The sequence below is a fragment of the Podarcis raffonei genome, chromosome 5, assembly GCF_027172205.1.
Source record: "Podarcis raffonei isolate rPodRaf1 chromosome 5, rPodRaf1.pri, whole genome shotgun sequence".
Lineage (NCBI taxonomy): Eukaryota > Metazoa > Chordata > Lepidosauria > Squamata > Lacertidae > Podarcis > Podarcis raffonei.
Window position 1 is genome coordinate 54063777 of NC_070606.1, and position 25420 is coordinate 54089196.

At 40.3% G+C, this 25420-nt stretch overlaps 1 protein-coding gene and 1 long non-coding RNA gene across 2 annotated transcripts in view; one reads left to right on the forward strand and one right to left on the reverse strand.

Annotated features, from left to right (window-relative positions):
• Positions 1-955: 955 nt before the first annotated feature.
• Positions 956-13002, forward strand: LOC128414244 (uncharacterized). Its single transcript, XR_008330620.1, has 4 exons — positions 956-2039; positions 9223-9385; positions 10945-11046; positions 12492-13002. It is a non-coding gene; the product is annotated as an uncharacterized LOC128414244 (long non-coding RNA).
• A 3533-nt stretch (positions 13003-16535) lies between these two features.
• The window catches only part of SMC3 (structural maintenance of chromosomes 3), a 28969-nt gene continuing 20084 nt past the window's right edge, over positions 16536-25420 (reverse strand). The window contains exons 21-29 of the mRNA XM_053389244.1: positions 24996-25154; positions 24467-24574; positions 23990-24098; positions 23186-23433; positions 22884-23096; positions 21876-22067; positions 21602-21779; positions 20526-20632; positions 16536-18472 (exon numbers count right to left, since the gene is read on the reverse strand). Coding sequence (XP_053245219.1) covers positions 18401-18472; positions 20526-20632; positions 21602-21779; positions 21876-22067; positions 22884-23096; positions 23186-23433; positions 23990-24098; positions 24467-24574; positions 24996-25154 — 1386 coding nt within the window. The 3' untranslated portion in view covers positions 16536-18400. The remainder of the gene's footprint in view (positions 18473-20525; positions 20633-21601; positions 21780-21875; positions 22068-22883; positions 23097-23185; positions 23434-23989; positions 24099-24466; positions 24575-24995; positions 25155-25420) is intronic.

Consider the following 25420-nt stretch of genomic DNA (forward strand, 5'->3'; position numbering starts at 1 on the left):
AACTCTATATGTATAGCTTAGATATGGTTTCCAAACAGAGTGGGTATTGGTTTCATGCGAAGACACTTAGAATAATTTTGGCATGTTTTCTGATATGCAAACAGTGTTAGTCATAAAACTAGAATGCTGTATTTGGGGAAGTCAGCAAGCAGTGATTTTGAAACTAGCCATCCTGTGGTATTCGAAGACATCACCAAGATGTTAACTAATACACACAGCACAGCCTTGTGAATATTTTTACATAGGGTGTGGCTGCCAAAGCAACTGCAGAGACTTAATTAAGGCACTTCCTTAGAAGGGATGAAAGGTGAAAATGCTTGCCAACAAATACAGCTCTGTCATGGACGCATCAGTCAAAATGATTTGTGGATTGCTTGGCTTGTAAAAGTTTTATTGCAATGTGCTGTCCGGAAAGTCTCATGTGACTTTTTTTTAAAAGTTGATTTAAGAAATGAAACCTATTTTATAGTTGTAAGAGCAAGTCACACTTCCTAACTGAATACTGATAATCCCCATTAAGTGAGGCAGCACACTTGTTTTAACCCATCACTCTCTTAAATTATTGTTGCTTCAGAGCCTTCAATAAGATGGTACAAACCAGTCAAAGCATTTCTGGTGGATTATTGCATTTGCAGAGGGTTGAAAGTACTTGGCCTTCAGCCTCATGTCTTACAACGTGTCTGAGGCCTCAGATAATCCTCCAGAAATACACTACCCATTGAGTTACTACTTCATTAGAGACATACTTCATCTCTGTCTGCTTTCCAAATAGCTTTCAAACATCTACTAGCTGAATGGTAAAACCACAGAAACACAGGTGTTACAGAGCACCTGCTGGAGTAAAAGAATTATAGTAAAAACAAATTGTGGAGGCCCATGAGTCTGTGGTAGTGCTAACAGCAGCAACAACTATGTCTGCAAAAAGGAAGCCACATTTAATGTCTGGATTTTTCGTTAGTTTATAAAAAGGGAAACACCAGAAACAGAATTCCTGTTTGTGCCTGAAGGTGAAGTTTCTTTAGCAATTGCTACTTTTCAATAAGTATGTTTGATTAAGTTGTTATTTACACAGTGTGTGAAAAATACTACCAACTGGTAATAAATAATGATTGCTCATTTATACATAAAATCACATCCTGATAGGCTGATTTGTCCAATCCTAATTGCATGTCTGCACAGACAGGCACAGATCATAATTATGTAGATTCACAGACTCAGAAGTAAGTCCTAGTTAATTACATGAGGCTTACTCCCAGGTAAATGGAGTTAGGACTGTAGTGTTGCATGAAGTGCAAGCTCTCATCACAGAGTCTGTATTGCATGTGTATTTGATGTACGTTATCTTGTATGTATTCTTTACTACTATCACGTATTTCCATATGTGAAAAAGACCAGGTTATTATCATCCTGTACAGCAAACAGACAGCGTGGGTGGTTATTGTTTTTGTTTGTTACTATATTATGTATTTTTGTGTTTTTATATTGTAAACTGCCCTGTGATCCTCAGATGAAGGGCAATATAGACATTTATTAAATCAGCATCCGTAGTGCATGGATAGGGACTTTCAGTTCTTAGAATGAACTAGTTCAATTGAATGAAATTCACTGAACTAGTTCAAAACTCTCTGAACTGCACCTGAGTTCCCATAAGTGCCAGATGAATGAAAGGTGAAATAAGTTCATTTGGGGGGTAGAACTCTGAATATTTTCTAGTTCATCTTCATGTTCATCCAACCCTGCTACCCCCATTAAAAAAGAAAGAAAAGTCATTTTGGACACATATAAAGAAAGTTAGAAAGCAAAACATGGAGCCAATTCTCTGAGGCTCATTAGGGTAGATATGGAAGTGCTGCTGTTGTTAATAATGCAGCACTGTTGTTAAGCAATTGGAGGAAGGCATGTGAGGCATTTCTTGTAATTTCCCTTCTGAAGAGTTTTATTCTCTTCCAACAGGAAGAGCTCGCAGCAAGAAATCTCGGTCCAGGAACAAAAAGAATGTTGCCTTGTGCCAGCTGTGTGGCTAGCACAAATTAAACAGGGTAAGCCTTTTTCTAGCATGGGAATACAATTATGGGGAAAGCTTTACGTGATGACATTTTATCCATCAGACATATTATTATTTGCATGTGGCCCCTGATTTAGTTTTGAATGATTCTGTAAAGGAAATTTTGTAACTTTTATGTAAGAGACTGGGATCTACTGGTAGAACACTGGTTTGCAGTACATAAACAACAGTTTCAGATTCCCATTTATTTCACAAGAACAATAACAAAATGTCTGAATTAGGCTGTTGTGCAAAGAAAGCTTGTTGGAAGGAAACAGGAGCAGATTTTTGTGTAAAAAGACTGAGCTCAGTTGAGATAATAAAACAGTTCTGGGGCTGTGCATGTGCTCAAGAGTTCATGTCTTTTGTGTATCTCTTTGCCCTTAGCTTCCATTACTGGACCTTGAGGGCTAGTAGAAATTAAAGTAGATTATGCAAGATGGAAGTCTGCCTACACTGGGTGTACTGTAATACTTGGACCAGTCATAAGTTCAATATCTATGTTCACTCATGCAGCTCACTGTGCAACTGTGGCCAGTCATGCACTCTCAGCTTACCCTACTTCACAAGATTGTTGAGATGATAAAATAAGACATTCCAATGTATGCCGCCCTGAGCTCTTGGGGGGGGAAAGGGAGGATACAAATAGTTGGAAGTGCAATAGCAGGGATCATTCACTTAGTAACTAAAGGGTTAATTCTGTTCATAGTTAGCCACCCGGGTGGGTGAAGTTGAAGGTATTGCCTAGCAACAATGAGTCAGAATGGCATGACCCTTACTGAGCTAATTCGTGCTCTGAATGACTGTGCAGTTCTGTGGAAGTTTCAGCCCCATAAGTTTAGCTGTTGAATGTATTTCGGATGTGAACAAGGCCTGAGATAAAAAGACAAAAGCCCTCTGTTTATTGCTCTTCAAGTTATACAGTGTTCTTCAATTTACCCAGTAAAGTATTGTTTCCCAACCGGGAGGCATATGGCCCCCCTGGGGAACCCCATGATATCCCTAAGGGGACTACAGGTGAAAATCATGGAAACGGGGGCCACAGCACAAGGCTAGAGGGCCACAGAGGGAAGTGAGAATGTTTGTTTGTTTGTTTGTTTGTTTGTTTTTAAATCCTGATTAACTGGCTATCCGCTTGGCCAATCACAAGCAGCTTGACATAAGAAAGGAGCAGGCCACCAGGGCCTAGTGCTCCTTTTTGCCATACACATTTTTTGGGAGCAGTCTTTGTTTCTGGTGGGAGAGGGCAATTGCTATGGCCCCCATTTTGGCCAGTAGAGCCTGCAGGCCAGAACCCGTTTGTCAGGTATGTGCAGTGGTGGGGTGGCAATGGGTAGGGCTGGGTGAGCCAGAGCTGCTTGTTGCTGCCACCAGTGTTGGGCCCAGTGGCAGCCTGAGCTAACTCTGCAAGGCACAGCGTGCAATCCATACCAGCACTTGGCGGACTGGTGCCTTCAGATGTTGCCAAGGGGTGCAGGGCCTGTCAGCAGCGGCAGCCCGGCTCTGCAAGGTGCCGGATGAAATCTACCCCAGCGCCTAGCCGAGAGGGGTCATCTGGTGTTGCTGACTTGCATCTAGTAAATAACTAAGTGTCTACTCAGAAGAAAGCCTCACTGCATTCAGTGAGCCTTACTCCCAGGTAAGGATGTGTGGGGCTATAGTGTTTTATCTAGGCAGCTAGGGCTCCTCCGGATGACAAGATCTTTTTGCACCAGGTCAGTGGGGACCACTTACTTTTTTAAATTCTTCCATATATATAGAACTCCCTGTGCACCTTTTGGACTGTATCTTTAGGTTTCCCCCTCTGTGTCAAATAACTGGGGTCAAATAAGTGTTGTTTACTTTTTATAATAGATGGAAGATGGATCTCCTTCGAGAGGTTCTGGACTCTCCTTCCTTGGAGGTTTCTAAGCAGAGGTTGGATGGCCATCTGTCATAGAGGTTTTAGCTGAGTTTCCTACATTGCAGGGGGTGACGCTAGAAAGATGACCTTTGGGGTCCCTTCCAGCTCTATGATTCTATGTTTTTCTGCTTCAACAATATTTCGTTGTGTTCCTATCATTTTATGTAATTATATTCTGTATAAATTATAAAAATTATAAATAAAACATATTCTGTTTAGAAAGAAAACATTAAAATAGTTATGCTTCTACCGGTAGAACATGGGCATAGCCAGGATTTTTGTTAGGGGGCAGAACCTCAGATTTGTATTGATTTGCATTGGTTTTTACTTATTGTAAAAGGGGGCATAGGAAGGAAACAAGGTTGGAAGGGGGCCATGGTCAGAAAAAGGTTGGGAAACACTGCAGCAAAGTATTTTCAGTTTCTTTTCTCTCTGGACACCATCTGTGTTGAAGTGCCTTTGCTAACACAAATGCGAAAGTTCAGTCATCAATGGTGAACTCCTATGCCTGCCTACTCAAAAGTCTTATTCAGTTCACTGAGACTTACTCCCATGTTAAGTGTGCAGCCTTATCCTGACAGTTAAAGTTAGCTTCTGACTGTGATGTTTAATTTTTTTCAGGACAGAAAAATAGACCTGCTTGCATACATTGTGCTAGTGTAAATCACATTCGTTTAAGTACTTCTTTAGGAAGGTGGACATCGCACTCTTCCACCTCCTGTTCTTTCTTAGGCTCACTTTGCATCAGCCATTCTATCCTTTGTGTTTATAATTGTTTGGCAGGCTTCCATATTTGTGGACTGTGCAGTCATCACTGCACTAGCAGTGCTTGAAGCTGCTTTTATTTATTCCTAGTGTATGATGAATTGGGCCATCTGTCTTTTATGTCCGCCCCCAACACTCCCCTGCTGGCATGTTGTCGGCGCCGCTGGGCTGTCAGCTAAGGTCAAGGGCTCACACCAAGGTCCCTGTCCTTTTCTGTCTGTTGGGGAAATAATGGCAGAGTCCTGAGGTCACCTCTTGAAACTTCACTGTGGAGCTGTTAAATAATCCGAAGAATTGACAAATCATGAAAGGGATCAGAGAGTGACATGTATCATAATAAAGGCAAACAGGATAATCTGTTTCCTACACACAACTAAATGTTTAAAGAGGCACAGAGTTTTCACATAATAGAAACAGGTTGGGTGGAGAAGAGGCTAATGCTTATTTGAAAATTTCACAGAAGATTGATTTAATTGTGCTTTTAAAACAGCTGCAATTTTATGTTAGCTCAGTAACTCCCAATAATCGTCTATGGGGAATTGATAAAAACATTTTGCTCTTGTTACTTTTACCAGACACGGGATCCACCTATATCATCCCTAACTTTAGAAAGAGAGAAGTTTGGAGTTGTGAGTTGTTCACTTGGACAGAACTTCTGTGCTTGGGAGCCTCATGATGAAATTGACAAATTTGGGCTTGACTCATTCACAGACCATTTCAAGCTGTGGCAGTGATGTGGGTTTTTTTTTTTTTAGTTAGGCTGCAGAGGTTTTCACCAGCACTGCCAGGAGTTAAACCAGTCACATGAAAGTTGCCTGGTGCTGTATCCACTATACAACTATACACTGAGCTGAGCCTGGATTCAAGGTCTCCCACATATGAAAACTAGATGTGATGGTATGTAAAAAGCAGAAACAGCTCCAGCTAGTGCTGGCAAGCGATGTGGATTTTAAAAAAATAGTATTGTCTACTCAGACTCTCCAGACTTACCTATCCATGTGAATGGGGACTTGCTGTAACTCTTGAGGAAATAGGAGCTGTTTCCCAGTAAGCATTAGGAACTAGAACTACCCTGTTGCCAATACTTAACACAATCCAGTAATCAAAGTTTGTGCAGTGTGTGTGTGTGTGTGTGTGTGTGTGTGTGTGTGTAACCACTATTCTTTCTGCATAGACCTGCACTGGATCATGATACACAAACATAAAAGAACTATGTTAAAACTAATGCAATATGCTTCTGCTTGCAAATGGTGAGTGTGCATCAGAGGATTGAATTGTGTGTCTGTTCCCAGTTGTTAACCACTGTCTGCCCTTGGATCCAGATGCCACACTGGATGGGGCTGATGGGAGTTGGAGTCCAAAACATCTGGAGGGCACTCAGTTGGGGAATGCTGCTATGGACCCTCGTCCCACCCATTTCCTGAATTCCTCCCTTTGCTAGTTGCAGTGTTTGTATTTCAAGAGTTTGTGTTGTAATCAATGTGTTATGTCATAAAAATAATACAATTACTCACACTACCTACTCTTCCACTGGCAGAGAAGTTATTATGTGGCCTGAAGCAAAGACCAACGCTGTTGATGGGGCAGCATTCTCCATCATGCCTGAGGCCAGCAAAGAGGTTAGGATGTACAGCACAGGCCATGCAACTCCCAGACCTCTGTCTTTCAGCACCTTAACATTGTCCCCTACTATCTGTTACCTGAGGCAGCTACTTCATGCTTTTGAATAGTTAGGCCAGTCAATGTTTGGGCTTATCTCAAGTGGGAAAACAGAATCAGTTTCAAGATAGGAGAAGGTTAACAACTGGAAATTGGCTATAGAATATGTTTGGATCATCACTGCACTAACAAGTCCCTGAAAGACATTTCAGGCATTAAAGTATAGAGGGATTTACAATAGAGTCTAGGATTCATATCTATATGTTGGCAGAAGATCAAAGACATAAAAATGTGAAGTATGCACAGTATGGCATTTCTATATACAGAAATTTTCTGTTTTCTTTGAAGCAGCACGGGAGATAATTAGAGGAGTTTCATCTTACGATTCCATATGTTGCAAATTACTAATTAAAAAGATGATATGTGTTCTCTGCAGTATGATGTAATTCGTTTCATCAGTTTGAACTTTCCATTATTTTCTGAACCCTCTATGTACTTGTACGTCGTAATTCTGTGCATGTCTATCATATTTCATTTTGCAAGAAGTGCTTTGTAATACTCAATCTGTTTTATACTGGGTCAGTTTGTTTGTCTATAAGGCCCAGTATTTTCTACCCAGTCTCAGGAACAGGCCTTTCCTCTCATCTGTTACCTGATTATTTCTTAACAGGAGATGCCAGGAACTGATGTCCGTAACTCATCCTCCTTGCCACTGTGCCATGGTCATTTCTCTAACTCAACTTTGCTCAGAAAGGATTGGACATCTCCCCTGTCCATGTTTATTTCTTCATGGGATGTTGAGCAAGTACTGGCAAGTGAGGGAGAGAGAAAATGATTTGTCTATTATTTGCTGAAAATACATTTAGTTTAAGAACTTTAGACCATATTAGTACATGGATATCCCTTCTCAGAGGAACACATGTGCCTTCCATACCCAATTGCATATATAGCAAATGCACACATATTTGTTTTGTTGTGTGTACATGAAGAATGAGCCTGCTTCTCATTGCATTACCTGCAGCAGAACAGACATATGTCACAGTCATCACTTGTGACAGTGTAAACATAGGAACATGCAACAGATTATATAGACATTATTCCTGTCTAGGAAATTAATTTTGTGTTAAGTCTTCATAAGGGCAGTCAATTACTCCATAATTTCCATGCTATTTTTAATCTTAGTTCCAGGAATGTGTTCCCCAAACAGAAATATTTATTTACACCATAGCAGATTTACTTTAGCAGTGCTGTGGTCTTTAAAAACAATTTATCTTTAAACTTCACATTTAACTATCTTCAGTAATAAATAAGAGCAATCCATCTGTACTATGATTTTACAGAAGTTGCTACATTTTCATTTTGTTGATACTTTGATCCTTCTAGTCTGCAGCTTGCAGAAAGGATGACCACCACATTAAAGGAGGGATTATTTAACTTTGAAATTTTGTATGGGATACTTGCAAGGCACAGAAATGGCAATTTCTTGCAAATTATAGTTGGATTTTTTCCCCCTTGTACAACTAGATCACAAGTCATCAACGCCTGCCAAGTCAGTGATCTGGGGTGGGGAGGTTAAGGACACTGCTAGTGCCTGTCTTGTTCACTTGCTACTATCTTAGACAATTCAGATTTTGGGGTTTTTTTTTCCCTTTCTGCAAAGTTATGAACGCTTTACTGACAAATGTAGTCTGCAAAAATGGGGCTCTGGTTTTATTTCATTAATAAAAAAACAACAGAAGTGGTGGATTCCTAATTACCCACAGTGTCCAGTCCCTAATTACTTACAGAGTCCAAATCTTTCAAATCCCCTGAAAGATATTATTTGACAGGAAGTTTGCCAGGTGGCTGATTTTAAACAGCCCACTTGTTTCTGAGTGGAAAGGGAGAGGCATTTATCCCTGCAGCCTTTGATAAGGGGTGTGTGTGTGTGTGTGTGTGTGTGTGTGTGTGTGTAGTTGCCCACAGTGTTTGTGGAATGGTAAAATTTCATTTCATATTTCCAGGCAGCCAGTTAACATCATTGTTTATCAGAAGGATTGCTAGGCAGTTTAAAGACTCAGGGCCCGGGCCCGTAATACAATTCTGTATTAAATGTATATAGGGTGTCTCAACACTGCACTTGGCAATGTGCCCAGCTGACCTGTAACCAAAACATCAGTAGCAATGGCCCTGGTAGCTAACTGTGCATTTTACCATCTTCAGCTGGTTTGCCAACTGTGACCCTGTCTTGAGAAGGTACAGCCTGCCTCAGTTACTATGCACTGGGTACTAAGGGTGCACACCAAATACAAGTTTCAGTTCAGATCCTGATAATAGCACATTGGAAAACAGCAGAAGTTGAAATCCTTTGGAGGCTGTTCTAATGTGTCTCATGATACAAAGCATGACTTAACATCTACATTAAACTGCTGAGTGGGGTTACCCAGAAGTTTGGAGTACGTTGTCAGCAGTGATCTGGTGACACACAGCTCTACATCTCCTTTCACGTCTGCAGGTGAGGCAAGTGGATGTGCTGGACCATTGTCTTGCCTCGGTAATGGACTGGATGAGATCCAATAAACTCAAGCTCAATCCAGATAAGACTGGGACACTCTTAGTGGATGGTTCCCTAGTCTTGGTGGATGGGAGGTTGATGGAGTTATCTGATAGGTGGGAGGTTTATTGGGTTACACTGGCTCTAAAGGAGTGGGTATGCAGTTTAGGGAACTTTTCTAAAGTGGCTCCTGTTTTGTGGAATGCTCTCCCCAGCATTCTTTTTGTCAGAATTTTATGAGATTTGCAGGGATTTTTTGCTCAGGGCACAATTTAAAAAGGAAAGGCCATTATTTTTATTTATTTATTTATTTAACAGAATTAGATGACCTTTCACAATTCCAGAAGGATGGCTGCAGTGGTTTTCCTGGAGGAGCAGGCTTTACTGTTCTAGAGTGGTTGAAAAAGGATGCACTTAATCTCCCTTACTGTTTTATGGGTCCTGTGTATGAAAACAGAAAACGTTATAGAGATACCACTAGGTGAGAATTACAGAGAAATAAGTCCAGGGGTGTTTTTTTATGCTAGGCATCTCTAATATTGATTTGGAGAGGAGTGAGCTCAAAGGGATTTTTTAAACCTCCCTGTAGTTTTGACCAATGATTTTATTATGATAATGCTGCATGTAGTAAAACTGTCCCTGAGTAACCTGCAACATTTAAGGAGGATCGGTGTAGAAGATAGAGACTTAAGATGAATGAAAGAACCAGCTTCAGGCTTGTGTTCTGCTCAATTTGCATCAAAAGTCAGAGGAACTAAGTGCAAAACTGATTTGACAGGAGTGAATGTGTGGGCATGTGGCACAGAGGCAAAAAAGAAACTGGAATGTCCAGCAGTTTCTGAGCAAGCACCATCACTGAAGATCACAGGACAGACAAAAAGGTGACATATCACATCAACATCCGTTTCCCCAAAGCACTGTAATCGGAGAACTCTGGCAAAATCATTCCTTCTGATTAGGAACTAGACCTGTGCAAATCAAAAGACCCTTTCCCGCCCTTCTCTCCCCACCCTGACTTTTACCTTATATGACTAGGTTTCTCTTTTAGCAGACAAACTTTCTGCTGGAATAGCAGGATTCTTTTTATATTCCGAAGTAGATGAGGTAGGGGGTGGGGTGGCTATTTGACAGAGCAAGTAAGTTTGAGGTAGGAATGAAACAGGAAAAACAGGGCCAAGTCACATGACCCATTTATATTCAGTGTGTGATTAGTTTTTTGTCAATTTATTTTGTGTGTGCATATGACAAAGCAGTTACTGACATGCTCCACAGAATGCTTAGACCCTGACTTTCTACACCACAACCAACACTTTTGGAATATGGAATGCAGTAAATCGGGATCTGGTTGAGCCTCAGACAGCTGCTGTCAAAATGGGCTATCCAAACTGGTCCATAGATTGCAATCTGAAACACACTTAGTAGGGTGTAAGACTCATGGCTTATAATGGAAATCACTTCTGAATAAACATGCAAAGGATTGTGTTGTTAATTGCATTCAGATTTAGTAAACTATTTGGGGTTTACATTGAATGTGTCTGCTGCCCTGCAATGTTGGGTGCTGCCAAATCTCTCTATTAAAATGAATAGTGAAGCAGTGAAGCCGTTGCTTCTGTAGGGGCAAGACTATGACGTGCAAACTGTGGAGACATTGAGACAAGATCTATTATTGATTCTGAACTTCTGCTGTTGCACAGCAGAACATTCTAAATACTGGTGCAAAGCATGTTTTTTTGGGAAAGAAATTCAACAGCTCAGTGGGACTTAACTCACAGTTAAGGGTGCACAGGATTGCGGCCTTAATCAGTTTAATTCCAAACATTCAGTCTTATTTCTGGAGGAGCCTGCTTGTATTACAAACAGCATGAATGGAGTAGAAAGGCATTCCCGCAATGACTACATTGTTGGCATGGAATCCTAACCTTCTGCTGCAGCTTTTCTGGAATTTTATCACAATAAACAAAGGACTTTTTAAACTGATAAATGCCCAGAATGCATCTTAATGCCGTGGCTCGAACTGACTTAACTTTTTTTCCTTCCTAGGACATTTGGGATGTGGATCTTACCTGAACTGGTAGAGAGATGGAACTTTTGCCATATTGCTAAAGTTGCACTGCAGATAACAGAATTTAGAAATAAATGAGGGTGAGCTTATTAGACTGCTACAAACATTCCTGTATAAAGGTACTGTTTTTACTACTGCTGGATGAGCTATGCTTCTTCAATTGCTTCTCAAAATAAGCATGTACAGCCTCTAAGGCTATAATCCTAACATGTGATGTTGAGTAAATCAATTAGATCAAAAGTGGGAAGATCAATCCACAAAACGGAGCGCTCGTCCAAACTTCTGCTTGTCCCATGCCTAGAAAGCACTGGTCCAGAGGAATCCTGAATTGTTGTTTGCTCTGATTGAGTGCTAAAGAGTGGCTTTCCCCAGGAGAAAGCAGCAGGATGAGAGGAAGTGTGGATAAGCCTGAATCTAAGGAAGCAGTGATGTATGATGTATGGGGCAACGTTCGGCCCTCCAGATGTTTTGGACTACAATTCCCATCATCCCTGACCACTGGTCCTGTTAGCTAGGGATCATGGGAGTTGTAGGCCAAAACATCTGGAGGGCCGAAGGTTGCCTATGTCTAATGTATGGCATGTTGGATGGAAAAGAAATAATTGCTCACATACATCCTCTGATACAGTTCTGTTTAAATTCCTGCTGCTTAGATGACAGCACTAAAGTAAGTGCCTTTCCAAACTTCCCATTTACAGTGGTATAGTTCAGGGGTGGGGTGGATTTTTGATTTTTTTTGGCATGTTGCCATATGACATCATCAGTATTCAGCTACCATTTTGGAATAATGTACTAGAAAAACCACTTTTTCTCCTACCATAAAAAATCCAACTTTTGTGAAAGATCCATAACAGATCCTCAATATTTTTCATTTGTATGGCATATGTACAAGCATCACCTGTGTTTCTTTGTGGAGGGGGCGGTGGGCAAGGTTTGGGAGACATCTGTTTCAAGCCATTTCCTATTGATTGGTGTGAGCTGTCAGTTTGCAAGCTCAGTTTAGAGGAGAGATGAGGCAAATAAAGATGATGATACTGAGTAAAGTACAGTGGTACCTCGGGTTAAGAACTTAATTCGTTCTGGAGGTCCGTTCTTAACTTGAAACTGTTCTTAACCTGAGGTACCACTTTAGCTAATGGGGCCTCCCACTGCCGCCACCGCGCAATTTCTGTTCTCATCCTGAAGCAAAGTACTCAACCTGAGGTACTATTTCTGGGTTAACAGAGTCTGTAACCTGAAGTGTCTGTAACCCGAGGTACCACTGTACTGCCCATGACAGCATTCATTAGCTACAGGCAAAATGTTGTCACAGTAACCAGCTGAATAATAGTTTCTTGCTGAATCTCCTATTCTCTGGCAAGGTTAGAATTCTGCAATACTAGACATTTAATACAAACACCCGGCCTGCGAAGCCACAAAAGGGCTATCCCGATGCACATGCTCATAGCTCAGACATTCACAGACTGAAGGAACATGATAGTATTTAAGAGGTGTGATCACACCCATCAAACTTTTCTCTGTTCAGGCACAACCCTGCATTAGTGTGGAAAGGAAAATCCTCCACTAGCTCTAAGAAGAAACAACATGTGACCAAAGGTACATACTGGATCAAACAGCAACTATACAACTAGAAATTGTAAGTGTAGAAGAGTTGAAATTCTGTTAGTTTGTTTGTTTGTGTGGAATTTTATTATTAGGAAACAATCCAAGTCAGATTAACAATTGAGAAAACTTTTCTGTCCACAGTTCACCCCTTTAATAATCTAATTGGGTGCAGACGTACCAATAGTGAAGCTTTGGTATTGTGACTTTGTGTATGCAATTTTTGCCTGAGAGTAAGGCCCATTTAATGCAGTGAGACTTACTTTTAAGGAGATATACATAGGATTGCTGTCAATGTTCATAATCGTTAATCGGCTCAAACTCATTAAATCATTAATTGGCACAAAGGAAGGTCCATAAATCACAAGGATGGGAAATATATAGAGTTCTTTTTTTCTTTCTCATGGTTTAGAACACACTCCTCTCACATTTCTTTTCCACACAATAATGAAGTTATTAAGTTTTTTTAATTTAAAAAACTGTTAAAGAACAGTTGAGTGTGTTTTATATAGTTACTTATTGGTGATCGGCTTTGAATAGGACATCATTTTTAAAAGCAGGACAAAAATCTGTGAAATAACTTAAAAACATTATTTTAAGGTTTGAACACAAATTGAACACTGAGGTTCGCATACTTATGTAACAGTAATACCCGGATTCCTGATGGCGATGCTTCCTGAGCTAAAATGATCACACGTCTATTAAGCAAGGAACGGTTGGGCGTCTCAGTGTCTCAAGTATCGAGACTCACTTTGCAATTTATTCCATCATATTTCCATCAGGCTGGGCCTCCCCCCCCCCTTTCCAGCATATACTAATATTGCCATGTACTACTGGAGTAAATTAGTTTAAAAAATTGAGTCAAAGGAAGGAAGGAAGGAATGCAGCAATTTTTGGAACAAACAAAGCAGATAATTGCCAGTGCATGAAATGTAATTTGAAACAGCTGCGTCAAGCTTCCAGTAGCACTGAAAATTGATGCTCACCCGCTGTGCTTATAAGTAGGCACGCTAAAAGCAACTGCTTGCTTCAAGAAACATAAACTACTTCACACTTTGTCCATTAACCTTACGAAGAATGGAACCTGAAGGCAGCAACACTTTGAAGTTGCACATTGCTATTTGACTAATATGAAACAGCTGGCAAGTTAAAGAAAAACATGCGCTTGGCCATGCGATGTCAGGTTAGAGACACCACCTGGCGGCTGTAAACACACACAGCAAGCAGAGCTGAAATAAATTCCCATAAATATTTAAAATGGCAGAGTTTTCCATTTTTCCACATTAATTTTTCTCAGGAGACCATTTCAAGCAAGTTTTAATTTGCATTTTGAATTGGACACTTGAAAGTAAAACAGTTAAAATGCATATTCTTGACTCCTGGTGGTTCTGATTTTGTCAAGCTTTGTCAATAAAGAAAATACGCTGTCATCAGCAAATAACATCTACATTTATCTACCAAATACTGTCAGGTATTTTAAAAAATACAAGTCTGGAAGCCCTGCCCTCTGACGCGGAAAGCCTTATTCCTGCTGTGTTGAGGCTCCTCTGGCCCTCCAGATGTTGCTGCACTACAACTCCCATGATTTCTGACTATTGGCCATGCTGGTTAGGGCTGCTGGCAGTGAGAGTCTGACAGAATCTGGAGGGCCATAAGTCCCTCCAGCCCTGCTTCAGGGCAAGGGTAGGCAGGCTTCAGGTTTGCATAATTTAGTGTGGGCATTCTTTTTCAAAATTAGAACCTCACAATCCATTATACACAGAACAGAGGTTCAGAGGCCAATTAACCAAGACAAACGTACTAGAGATCAAAGATTCTACTAACAAACCCTACAAATGACTGGTCGAAACCTGGCCAAAAGCAACAAAACAGTAACACTCTGATTCTTCATATTATGCCAAGAGATGTGTGATTTGTATGAGGCCAGCCACTGCCTCTATAGCAGAATTTTTTACATATATAATTACCAGAGCGAGTGGGGCCTGTACGGAGCGGTTAAATCTCAGTTGTGGAATGCTTTCCTCAAAGAAGCTTGTTGCAAGCCTACTTCACTGCCTTTTTGGCCTCGGCAATAAACTTTCATCTTTCCCAAGCTTTTTAGATATATATTTTTTTAATCCTGCTGCTTTATGCTTTTTGTTGTTTTGTGGCTTTTATCTTACTATTTAAAAATATTAAAATGCAAATGCATTCTTCTTGTAAACCACCCTGGGAATGTAAGTGTAGGGCTGTACAAAAATGCTGCCAAAATGCTTAATATCGTAGGCAGGGCCACAGAACTGAGAAACAAGGGACCTCTGGACACAAGCCGAGCCCAAGAATGGTACCAGGGCCCACTGTCTTTCCATTAAAATAACCCCCACTCCAATTGATCCTCTCCTCCTTGTGCTCCAGCAGCCCACTTCACAAAATAGAGCGTGTTGTGTTGGTGGTTGCTTGAAATTTGGGAGTAGCAGGAGCTGACTGGTGGAGAATTATTTTGCACATCTTCTTCCCTGGTCCAGGGTGGGATCTGCAGCTATTAAATCCCAGGATAGTTGAGGAGTGGATATGGCATCAAAAGGGAAACTAGAAGCTACCCTGAGAACTCCCCAGTGATGCTGAAATATGCTGTTACCACATACCGGTACTTCTCAGCCAATCAATTAGATGTGCAGTATCAGATGAGGAAGGGATGTAGTTTAGCATGCTTTTTTTCAGAACAAAATAAAACACCAAATTGGTCAGTCATAGAGATGGGGGGGCGGGGGTGGATTTGATTCAGTTTGCATTTAAAAGAGAATTCATCAAATTCACTCTTTCCAAAACATTACAAGAACCAAAACACAGCCATCCTTCAAATTTGACCTCTGAATTTTGCAATGCAGGTCTCGTCTAGTAACATTTACAAAAATGCATCTTCTGGGGTAAAGTGTGCGTAAGTAAATATATATATATATAATGGAAAATTGCTTTGCAAAAATGTGTTAGGGAAAACTGGATACAATCAAATATCATGCTAAAATGATGGGTATTCATGAGGGTTTTGAATAAGATTCACACAGTAAAGTGGAAATGTGGAGAATGGAACTTAAGCTTTGAAAAATGAGAAAACAGAGAAATAAAAATTGGCAGATTTGCCCATCTCTAATCAACAGTCGAAAAGTTCCGCACATCCATTCTAGGATTCAGCCCTGGCATTGAAATCAGCTTCTAGAACTAACTAAGCCTACCATGAGGATAGGGGCCACAGCTCAGTGGTAGAATGCACACTTTATGCCTGCCAGGTTCAATTAATCTCATGTCTGAAATTAGTTTGTCCACCAACATTAAAATTGGTTGTGTTCTGCTCCACAGTCAGTACTTCTAGAACTTGGATATAGAATCTGTGTCCACCCCAGCTCCCATCAGCTCCAGTCAGCACAGCCAATTGTCAGGAATGGTAGTTGTAGTCCAACAAATCTGGAGGGCTACTAGTTCCCCTGCATGTCTCCTAAGACATGCACTAGAATTCTGTGTGGTCTACAAGGCTTCTGTGACCAGATATGCAGGGAATCCTTGGCAGATGTGGAAATGGATCCCTGATGACCAAGAGTCTGAAAACAAGGGTGATAAACCATTGTGTAACAACTAACACTTGTCAATACTAAAAACCATCCATTGTGTATTAAGCAAATACTAGTGTGGGGGAACCAGCTCAATAACAAATATTCAGAGAATGTGTAAAAACCTGGAGAATTTTCAAGCAGAATCCACAGATTCTGAGTTGAGGTGAAGTTATTATATATTATCTGCTCCTGATAATAGGAATGTCTCCTGTCCTCCGTTTCACAAAAGAATGGAGAACAAAGATTTGAAAATACTCTTGGGCTCACCTCACTATATTCCAAGAAGTAAGAAATTCCAGGGTCGCAGTGCTTATTACCCTGGTTTCGTGTTCTTTGGAAAGGAGCTAACTGTAATGCTGTTATCTTACAAAGCCCAAACACAGCTTTCTGACTTTTATTTTTTATTATTAATAATAAATTTCTTCACCCGTAAGGGTGAGGGTAGGTTACAACAATTTAAAATACAACATTAAAAACAGTTTAAAACAAAACATGTTGAGCAGGTGGGGTGGGGTGGCTGCTCACCTGCCAAGAATGTCACGTGCTAATGCCTAATCTGGTACAATAGTGACACTAACGAAAAATGTTTTCATCGTGCAACAGCTTCAACAATGCCATTTCAAATTTTTTTAAAAAAGCATTTACTGATCAGCTCCTTAAAAACTGTACTTTGTAAAAAAGAAAGAAAACCTATGCATAGATTTTTAAAACACTTTGAAGCATTAAGAGATTGTTTACTCGAGCAACACTAAATGAAGCCTTGGCTTGCCTCCCTGGCTTGGCATTCTAAAAGTTTTATTTTACAATGCCACCAGCTGCTAGTTTGGCTCTGCCAATAGCAAATAATATATTTTGGATCGCCCATCTGAATCTAGTCAGACATAAACATGGAACTAATCCTACATTGCTTGGCTACTTTCCTAAATTACTAGGGGAGGGGGTCAGTATTAAACCAAACTAATATCTTTTTCCTGCTAATGCAGCACAGCTGATGCATATGAATGGGTTTTTGTTTTTGTTTGCTTGCTTGCTTTGTACAATCGAAGATGATCAAGGAAGGTACTTTGAGGTAAATTCTCACATAAGTCTTGCTCTCCAGAGTGCTCCACTTCTGCAATGATATCATGTGTGAAGGATGTAAACCTCTCTCTGTTTGACACGGCTATACTGAAACCTGAAAGGAGGTGACATACTTGTGGAGTCACTCATAGATTGGGATAACTCATGATTTTAATCTTAGATATAATTTGTGGGAGAATCTATATGAATGACCCAGTTGCTGCTGAACTACAGCTTTCATAATCCCTGGCCATTGGCCAACTTCGCTAGCACTGATGGGAGTTGTAGTTCAGTAATAACTGGAAGGCCAAAGTTTCCCCACACCTGTAAAACATCTGTAGAATAAGTAAGTTGCACTAATACATCAAATTATGTAGAATCAAAATTTCCCACCCCATGCTATCTAGCAATGAAAATGGTAGAAATATGAGATATTTCAATTAACCAGAACAGATGCTGTGCATATAACTAACTTGAAGTGGAGCATGATAGGTGTTCAGAGTTGCATGAGTTCCTAAGCTATAAAACAGAGTAAAGATGATGGAATAGAAAACCTATCTGATTGTGAGGACCGAAGCCCATAAATCACAAGCAGAAGCTTACATAAAGATTTACAACCAATCTCTGTAACCTATCATGACATCTAAAAAGCCAGTGACCTACAAGCCAGGAGTAAATTCATCTATAAGCTCTATTGCCAAATATTGATCTCCATACACATAAACAAACTGCATTCTACATGAAGTGATAGTAGACAGTATAGCAGTTCCCAATATCAAGAACATGTATCTAAATTACAGCATTAAAAACAATTATTTTATTGAAGCTATTTAAAAAAACCATGTGAGGCAGTATAAACATTAAAATTGTAACTGGGAGGGAAGGAAGAACTGGCATTTAAAACTCCAAAAAGTTAAAACACCAAAAAAGACACATTAAAAGTACATTTTTCAAGCTACAGGTATAGTATGAAGGTAAAATTAACAGGTATTTTATAAAAGAATTTAACAGCACATATGTAAAATGGAATCCAATGTATACAGAAGTCATAATATTCAGATGCTCCATTAACTTATGTTAAAATAGCTTTTGAACAGTCACAATGTATTTCAGATTTTACACAGCTGCCCAGTGTAGAAACAAATATTTTACAGACTTTCCCAACAGGCTGACAGCTCTCTGCCACTTATCCATGAGTAGTATCATCTTCCACAAAGTCTTTGGCCATCTCTGCTGTGATCACATCAATATGACTGACCTAAATCAGAAAAAGAAACACAGTATTGAAATCAATGAAGATGCTAGCCAACATAACAGCTCCATGGTGTTTATGAAGCACTCTCCCTCTAAGGTAAAGGTAAAGGTACCCCTGCCCGTACGAGCCAGTCTTGACAGACTCTAGGGTTGTGCGCTCATCTCACTCTATAGGCCGGGAGCCAGCGCTGTCCGGAGACACTTCCGGGTCACGTGGCCAGCGTGACAAGCTGCATCTGGCGAGCCAGCGCAGCACACGGAAACGCCGTTTACCTTCCCACTAGTAAGTGGTCCCTATTTATCTACTTGCACCTGAGGGTGCTTTCGAACTGCTAGGTTGGCAGGCACTGGGACCGAGCAAGGGGAGCGCACCCCGCCGCGGGGATTCGAACTGCCGACCTGACGATCGGCAAGTCCTAGGCGCTGAGGTTTTACCCACAGCGCCACCCGCGTCCCTCTCCCTCTACAGTACTGTAAATTTGTAACTGTGTAATTAATGTATGAGCCAGGCAAAATCATTCTACCAAATGTTCCACACACAACTCTACATTTTGAAAACGTGCAGGAAAATCTCAGCATGCAATACTGCATCCTAAATCCAACTTCCATTTCTAACCTTTATGCTTGCAAATATGTACAGGCATCATCCCACTTAGACACAATCAACTTGCATGTGACCACAAATATGCACGGTGTCAGGAAATAAATAAAGGTATTAAAACCAGGAAATGGCAGGAGAGAGCTGGAGAGTCCTTGTGGCCAGTGAGGAGACACTCCCCGGAGCCCTAGGAGGACTTCAGTGAGGGTGGAGGAAGCCCCAAAGAGATGAGAGATACAGCAGGGCTTTGTGTAGGCTGTTCATTCTCCCCACCTAGCAACTGATGTGCACAGTAGCACAGCAGCCACTTCTCTGTGCAACCTCCAGTCTCCAGCTGGCCCCAGAACTTTAACTCTAGGTGTGGAGAGAGAGTGGGAAAGAGATTGCTGGACAGCAGGGGGAAATGGGCATTTGGAGGCTTTTTAGCCCCACTTACAAAATATTTGCTTATGCATGCAGGGCCCCAGAATGTAACCTCAGCATAAGTGGGGAGACGCCTGTATTTGAAAGTGAATGGACACTGACTGCCCTGTGATGTTTCAGAAACTGGAGTGGTGAGTGTCAGAACAAGATTTCCATTACTCAGAGCTTTAGAGTCCTGCATACCTGATCCCACCACCTATGAACAGCAAAGGCAGAGCAAAATAATCAGCCAGAGCAATTCAAACCCTGGCTGGGCAGCAGTGCAACACAATGAAGTGGCAAAGCAACCACTGTATCCACAAGCTAGTCCACCCCAGGGGTGGGTACAGGCCATCAAGTGAGGCCAGCGGGGCAGCGCTCAAATACCCTGTTTTGAACCTTCATGGCAGTGGTTCTTCTGCCAGCCTGCACTTTCAGTGGAAGAAAAAGGGAGCTCCAAGTGAATAAAGCTACACTTCACAGTCAGTGGGGCTGTTCTGGGCTGGTGGAGGGTGACCATCCCATCCACACACACCACCCCCAAGTGTGAGACATCACGTGCATTGGTCTGGACTCTTAAATGACAAGAGTTACGTATTTTATACAAACAGCACAATTCAAACTCTTGGCACAGGATCTTTAATAGAATGGCGTGCATACTCTCCTACTTTTAGACTCATCTACAGAAAGTAGCCTAGGAGGAGGACAGCACGTACTTTGTACTAAAAATAATAAAGGTAAAAAATAAAAACCCTCCAGTCATATGTTCCGAAATGGCTGTGTATCTAGACATCTGTGCAGTTCTACCCTTGCCTTCAGTCAGTCAAATGAAGCTGAAATCTATGCAAACACTAGAAATCAAGTCACTAGAAATGTGTCAGAGGCCATCATAGCCTTTAACATAAGCCTGTTGAATTCATGTGCCTTTATTGTTAATGAAGTGATTTATAAGCAAGTTCCAGATTTATTATTTATGGTAACAGTGTCCCATCATGCTTTGGAGGGACTTCAGCCATTGCCTACAATAATTTATTTAACACGTTTTATAATTGCATACCTTATTTCTGAATTTTACACCGTAAAATTTATCAGCAGACTCAAGCAGTTCTGGCCTGAAAGTTGTTGTAATAAATTGAGCATGTTCTGCCAGTTCCATGATCATATCTGGGGAAGTAAAACAAATTTCTCAACGAACATTGAGATAATTTTCCAGGCATTTTTTAGTGGGTAAGTAATAAAATGCAGCAAGTTCTGGTACATAACAAAGTGTGATATTAAAATGCAAGAAAATTTCAGCAATTGGCTCGAGTGGGCATCACATGACTATTCTGCAAACTGTCATAGGAGCTCGATTTGGTCAGCATTTGATTCATCATGTATGGAATAAATGTGGAAGGACTTGGAAGAAATATATAATTGGGAATATACCAGTCAAGAAATCAAGGGGTAACTCCATCTTCCTGGTTGCTGCACTGCTCTTTCGTCATTCCAGAAAATGTGCCAGAGCAGGATTGGGGCTGCCACTATGAAAACTTTTCCAAGGTTGATGGAAGCAGTAGCAATAAGGCTTGGTTGAAGAAGAATGCTTTCGCCTGGTATCTAAAAATATATATAATGAAGGCACCAGACTAATCTCCCTGGGGAGAGTATTCCACAAACAGGGAGCCACTGCAGAAAAAGCCCATTCTCATGTTGCCATCCTCTGGACATCATGTAGAGGAGGCACATGAAGAAGGGCCCCAGGTTGGTTTATAAGGCTTACACATCTTAATAAAGCCAGATTTCCTTCTAGAAGTCATACTCTGCCTTATTATTATAATGTCATTCCCATCAGTGAGACCCAGACATATCTGGGGAATCCACAGAGCTAGGGAACTGGTCAACTTGAAGTGGCAAATATCTCTCTGTGTTCCTTCCTTCAGCTACAGTGAAACAGCCAACCATGTTCCCAAAAAGCATAACAGCAGTTCACTTCTGTACCCCGGAGAAGGACAGCCACAAGACGCACATATGCCACATTAAGCAGCTATAGTCCCAATTATTTTTACTATGAGAAGCTTTCTTTGTAACTGCAATTAGATAGAGAAGTAATATGTAGTATTGTGTTGAACAATAAAATACCCAAGACTCTACCTGAAACTGCCTTTCTATGCTGGGCATCTAGGGCTTGATCAATTTCATCAAAGAGGTAAAACGGCGCAGGGTCACATTTCTGGATAGCAAAAATTAAGGCTAGAGCCACAAGTGACTTCTGTCCACCAGAAAGCTGCTGCATTTCTCTCATTTCACCTTGTTTGCCAGTAAATGACACCTGCAGGAACAATGAAACATTAGTTACTGCTAATTCTTAAGCATTACCATAATATAATTTGTGGTCATGAGAGTGCAAGGTAAAATATTCCATTACCCTAATCCCAACTCCAGTGAACTGGTCTACAGAAGGAACACTACTTTGAGATCCTGATCCCTTTTCACTCTCAGCACCACCTTCACCTTCATCTTGAGATTGACTGCCTTCCACATCACCTTTCTTCATCACGAGTGTAGCTTTCCCCCCAGGCACCAGCTTCTGAAAGACTTCACTGAAGTTCTTTGAGACCTTGAGAAAGTGTAGTTCAATCCATATTAATCTTTGCACAAATAACCTGAAGGCTTTTTCTGACAGACAAATATTTGTAAAAGTAATAAAAGGATTTCAAATGCTACTTTGGTAAAGTATTGCCATAAGAGTTCATCCTAAAAAATCCCATCCCATCCCATCACCTGATTAAAGAAGTACTCTAATAATTGCTGATTCAGTGTTTCCAAAATGCACTAAACACAAAGTAGCAAACTGGTGTTTGCCACTGGCGCTTGTGGCAAAACAAAAAACTTGAATGACAAAAGACTGGAGACTGTATGGGCTGGCTCCCTGTATGTGTATAAGGGACCCTACGCTTGCAACAACATGTGTACACAAAGCTCCTCCATGTGTGCACAGGCGTGGGGGTGGGGATAGAGAATTTGGATTGGCTCAGGATCCCTTCTCATGTGTAGAGCATTGATATGCAAGCAGAGTCTCTTCACACATGCACCAAACGCAAATACTGCAGTTGGTGGGTCAAGGGCAGGTTTATCCTGTATCAAACCCATAGCAATTCTGGTAAATGTAGTACAGTATAAAAAATTTCTAGCACCTACAAATATTTACAATCCGGTTAGAATCTAGTCTGAGACACATGCCTCTGTTCGGACCTTTTCATAGCGTGAATAAGTTCTTGCTAAGATTTCAGTAACCTCAGTTTGCTTGTAAAAATAAAACCAGATGACAATTTATGAACTTTACACATGCAAAATACATAATACAATTGTTTCCAACATGCAATTCAAAGCATGTCAAACAGCCTTGTCACTCACAATGGGTGCCAAATAATACCTGTTTGAATGTCAGCTGGATTGCTTCATATTTTCTGAGTTCAAGGACATTCATCAACTCCATGATGGACTTGTAGCCCCTGTCCAACTCTTCTTGACGTTTTATCAACTTCTCCTTCTGCTCTGAGAAGTTCACAAACTGATCTAGAGCTTTTTTATTGACATGACTGTATTTTTTGAGTTCTGTGTTGCATTGTTCCAGTTTGCGAAATAGCTGTATAAAAGAATTGAGAAAATCCATCAGAGCACGGTATGAACCACCACTCACTGTCTCTGGAGAGGAGCACTCAACACTTTTGTTACCTGCTTCAGGCTCAAAGTCTGGTATTTTTCGAACGCTTCCTGGGGAAGTGATCCCAATTCCCTGATTTTCTTCATACACTCCTCCTTCTTCTTCAGAAGCATGCCTTGCCGGTTAGTCATTTTTTCAAGCTCTTTTGTGTCATGATTAATAGCATCCATGTGCTCTTTCTCCATGTTCTTCCAGCGCTCCATGCTCTTTTGGAGTTCTTTGATTCCTGCTTCTGTTTTATCAATTGAATTGTCCAGATCTAGTATAACAAATCAAAGAATTGTATAAATTGAGCCTTACAACTGGATATACAAAGAAAATGCAGAACATTGATAAATCTTTATTAATAATATCTATGATTTTAAAATATAACCAGGGTAGGGTGGGAATGTACTCTGGAATGTTGTTAATAAACTCCCAAAGGTGATGAAGAACAAGACAACAAAATCCAGATGTGCCAGTATAAAGAAATGAAGGTATGTTAAGATTATGTCAAGCACAGCATCCACTACAACTTCTAGCAGCAGCTTCAGAAAGAAGCCATGGAATCCATTGCATTAAGGGAGTCCAGTAAGCTTTTATAGTTTGCATCCTTCTGGAGGGCTTAATGGGAAGCACAGCTAATGTGTCCAGGCTTGTGCTACCAGTTCTAGTTATTCTTTATCCTTCTTTGTACTATTTGTACTGTATACTCTTTGAACATGATTTCATTTCAGTGTTATAATCTTTGTTAATTGTTCTTTGAATACTTTAACTGTATTTTAGAATATGTTAATAAAATATACTAGATATGACACCTTCTCTTGATTACCAACCTTCTGAGCGTGCCAGCGTATCTTTCACTCGTTTGTTGATAGCCTCAAGCTCTGATGTTGTTGCTGTAAGAACAGTGCCACCTTCTGTCTCTCTCAGCTCATTCAGCTCCTAAAAATGCAAAATGTTAACAGGATGCAAGTTCAGTTGATGCAAATAAGGAAGCTATCGGCTATACTACATAGAAGAGGTTACTTTTCATGGTTTACAATATATTATTATTGAATAGCTCATTTTTATAATTGATTAGAAATATATAGATTGCAGCTTCACGCCAAAAATTGCATAAAGAGAATTTATATTTGTGTCATCATAGGATTCTCCAAAATTTGTTGAATGTTGGCAGTTCAATAAATAAATATTACGTGAACATCCACTAACTTAGAGACACACCAGTAAATACCGAGTCACTGTGATGATTTTAAAATAGTTTTTTTAAAAATGTTAAGAATGGAGTGGATCAAAATAAAATATCTTACTTGTTCAACTTGGTCTAAGCGCTTTCTCAAATTCTCATTGAGATAAGTCTCGACTCGTGTGATGATCCCCTCAAGCTTGATCCTTTCATTCAAAAGCTGTCTGTTTTCCTATAAACCAAGAAATACATACGGATATACAAAAACAACTAAATATTGTTGGCTGGTTGTTTTAAAAAATAATTTTATTTCACAATATTTATACATCGCTTTATGTTACTAAAACCTCAAAGTGGTTTACCAAACTAAAATTATCAGATTAAACAGTTTTACTGGTATGTCATTAAACGCTTTATGCTCTCCACTATTTACATACATGTTTTATAAGTACATTCTAGCAAGCCCACTGAAATCTATGAGCATGCATTGATTTCAGTGGATCAGCTCTATGAATGATGAACGTTGGTATCACACTATTTTTGCTACCAAATGAAAAGGTAGCAAAGGTAGAAAGTGGGGAAGGGAATTTTGTAAATAATTTCCCAACATTCTTAATCACAGCAATTTTATTTTTCATTTTAAGTGTCCTTACTTGCTGTAGCTGTCGGATCTCATCATTAAGTGCATCAACTCGTTTCTGGTCCTCTAAACTGAGCTGCGACAACAGGTCTGTCCCCAGTTCTGCTTTTAAAGACTCCCGGGTTGATTCCATAGCATGTAAACTTGCCTCCAAACTTTGTAAGCTGCGTTGCTGAAGAAAAAATTAAATGTGAGTATCATGAAAGCAGCCTTCCAATTTATCTAATTATGTGACCTAGCAGCAAATGCCATATAAAAAGGCTTAAACGCAATAAGCAACAACAGTGATCTCACTCATATATGTACCTACTCAGAAGTAAAATCCTACTCCGCAGCCTTAGGGACTCTTAGGGAATATGAAACTGGACTGAGAAATAATCATAAGCATTACTATTACTATCACTTGCTTCATTCCTTTTTTTAAACCAGTTAATCTAC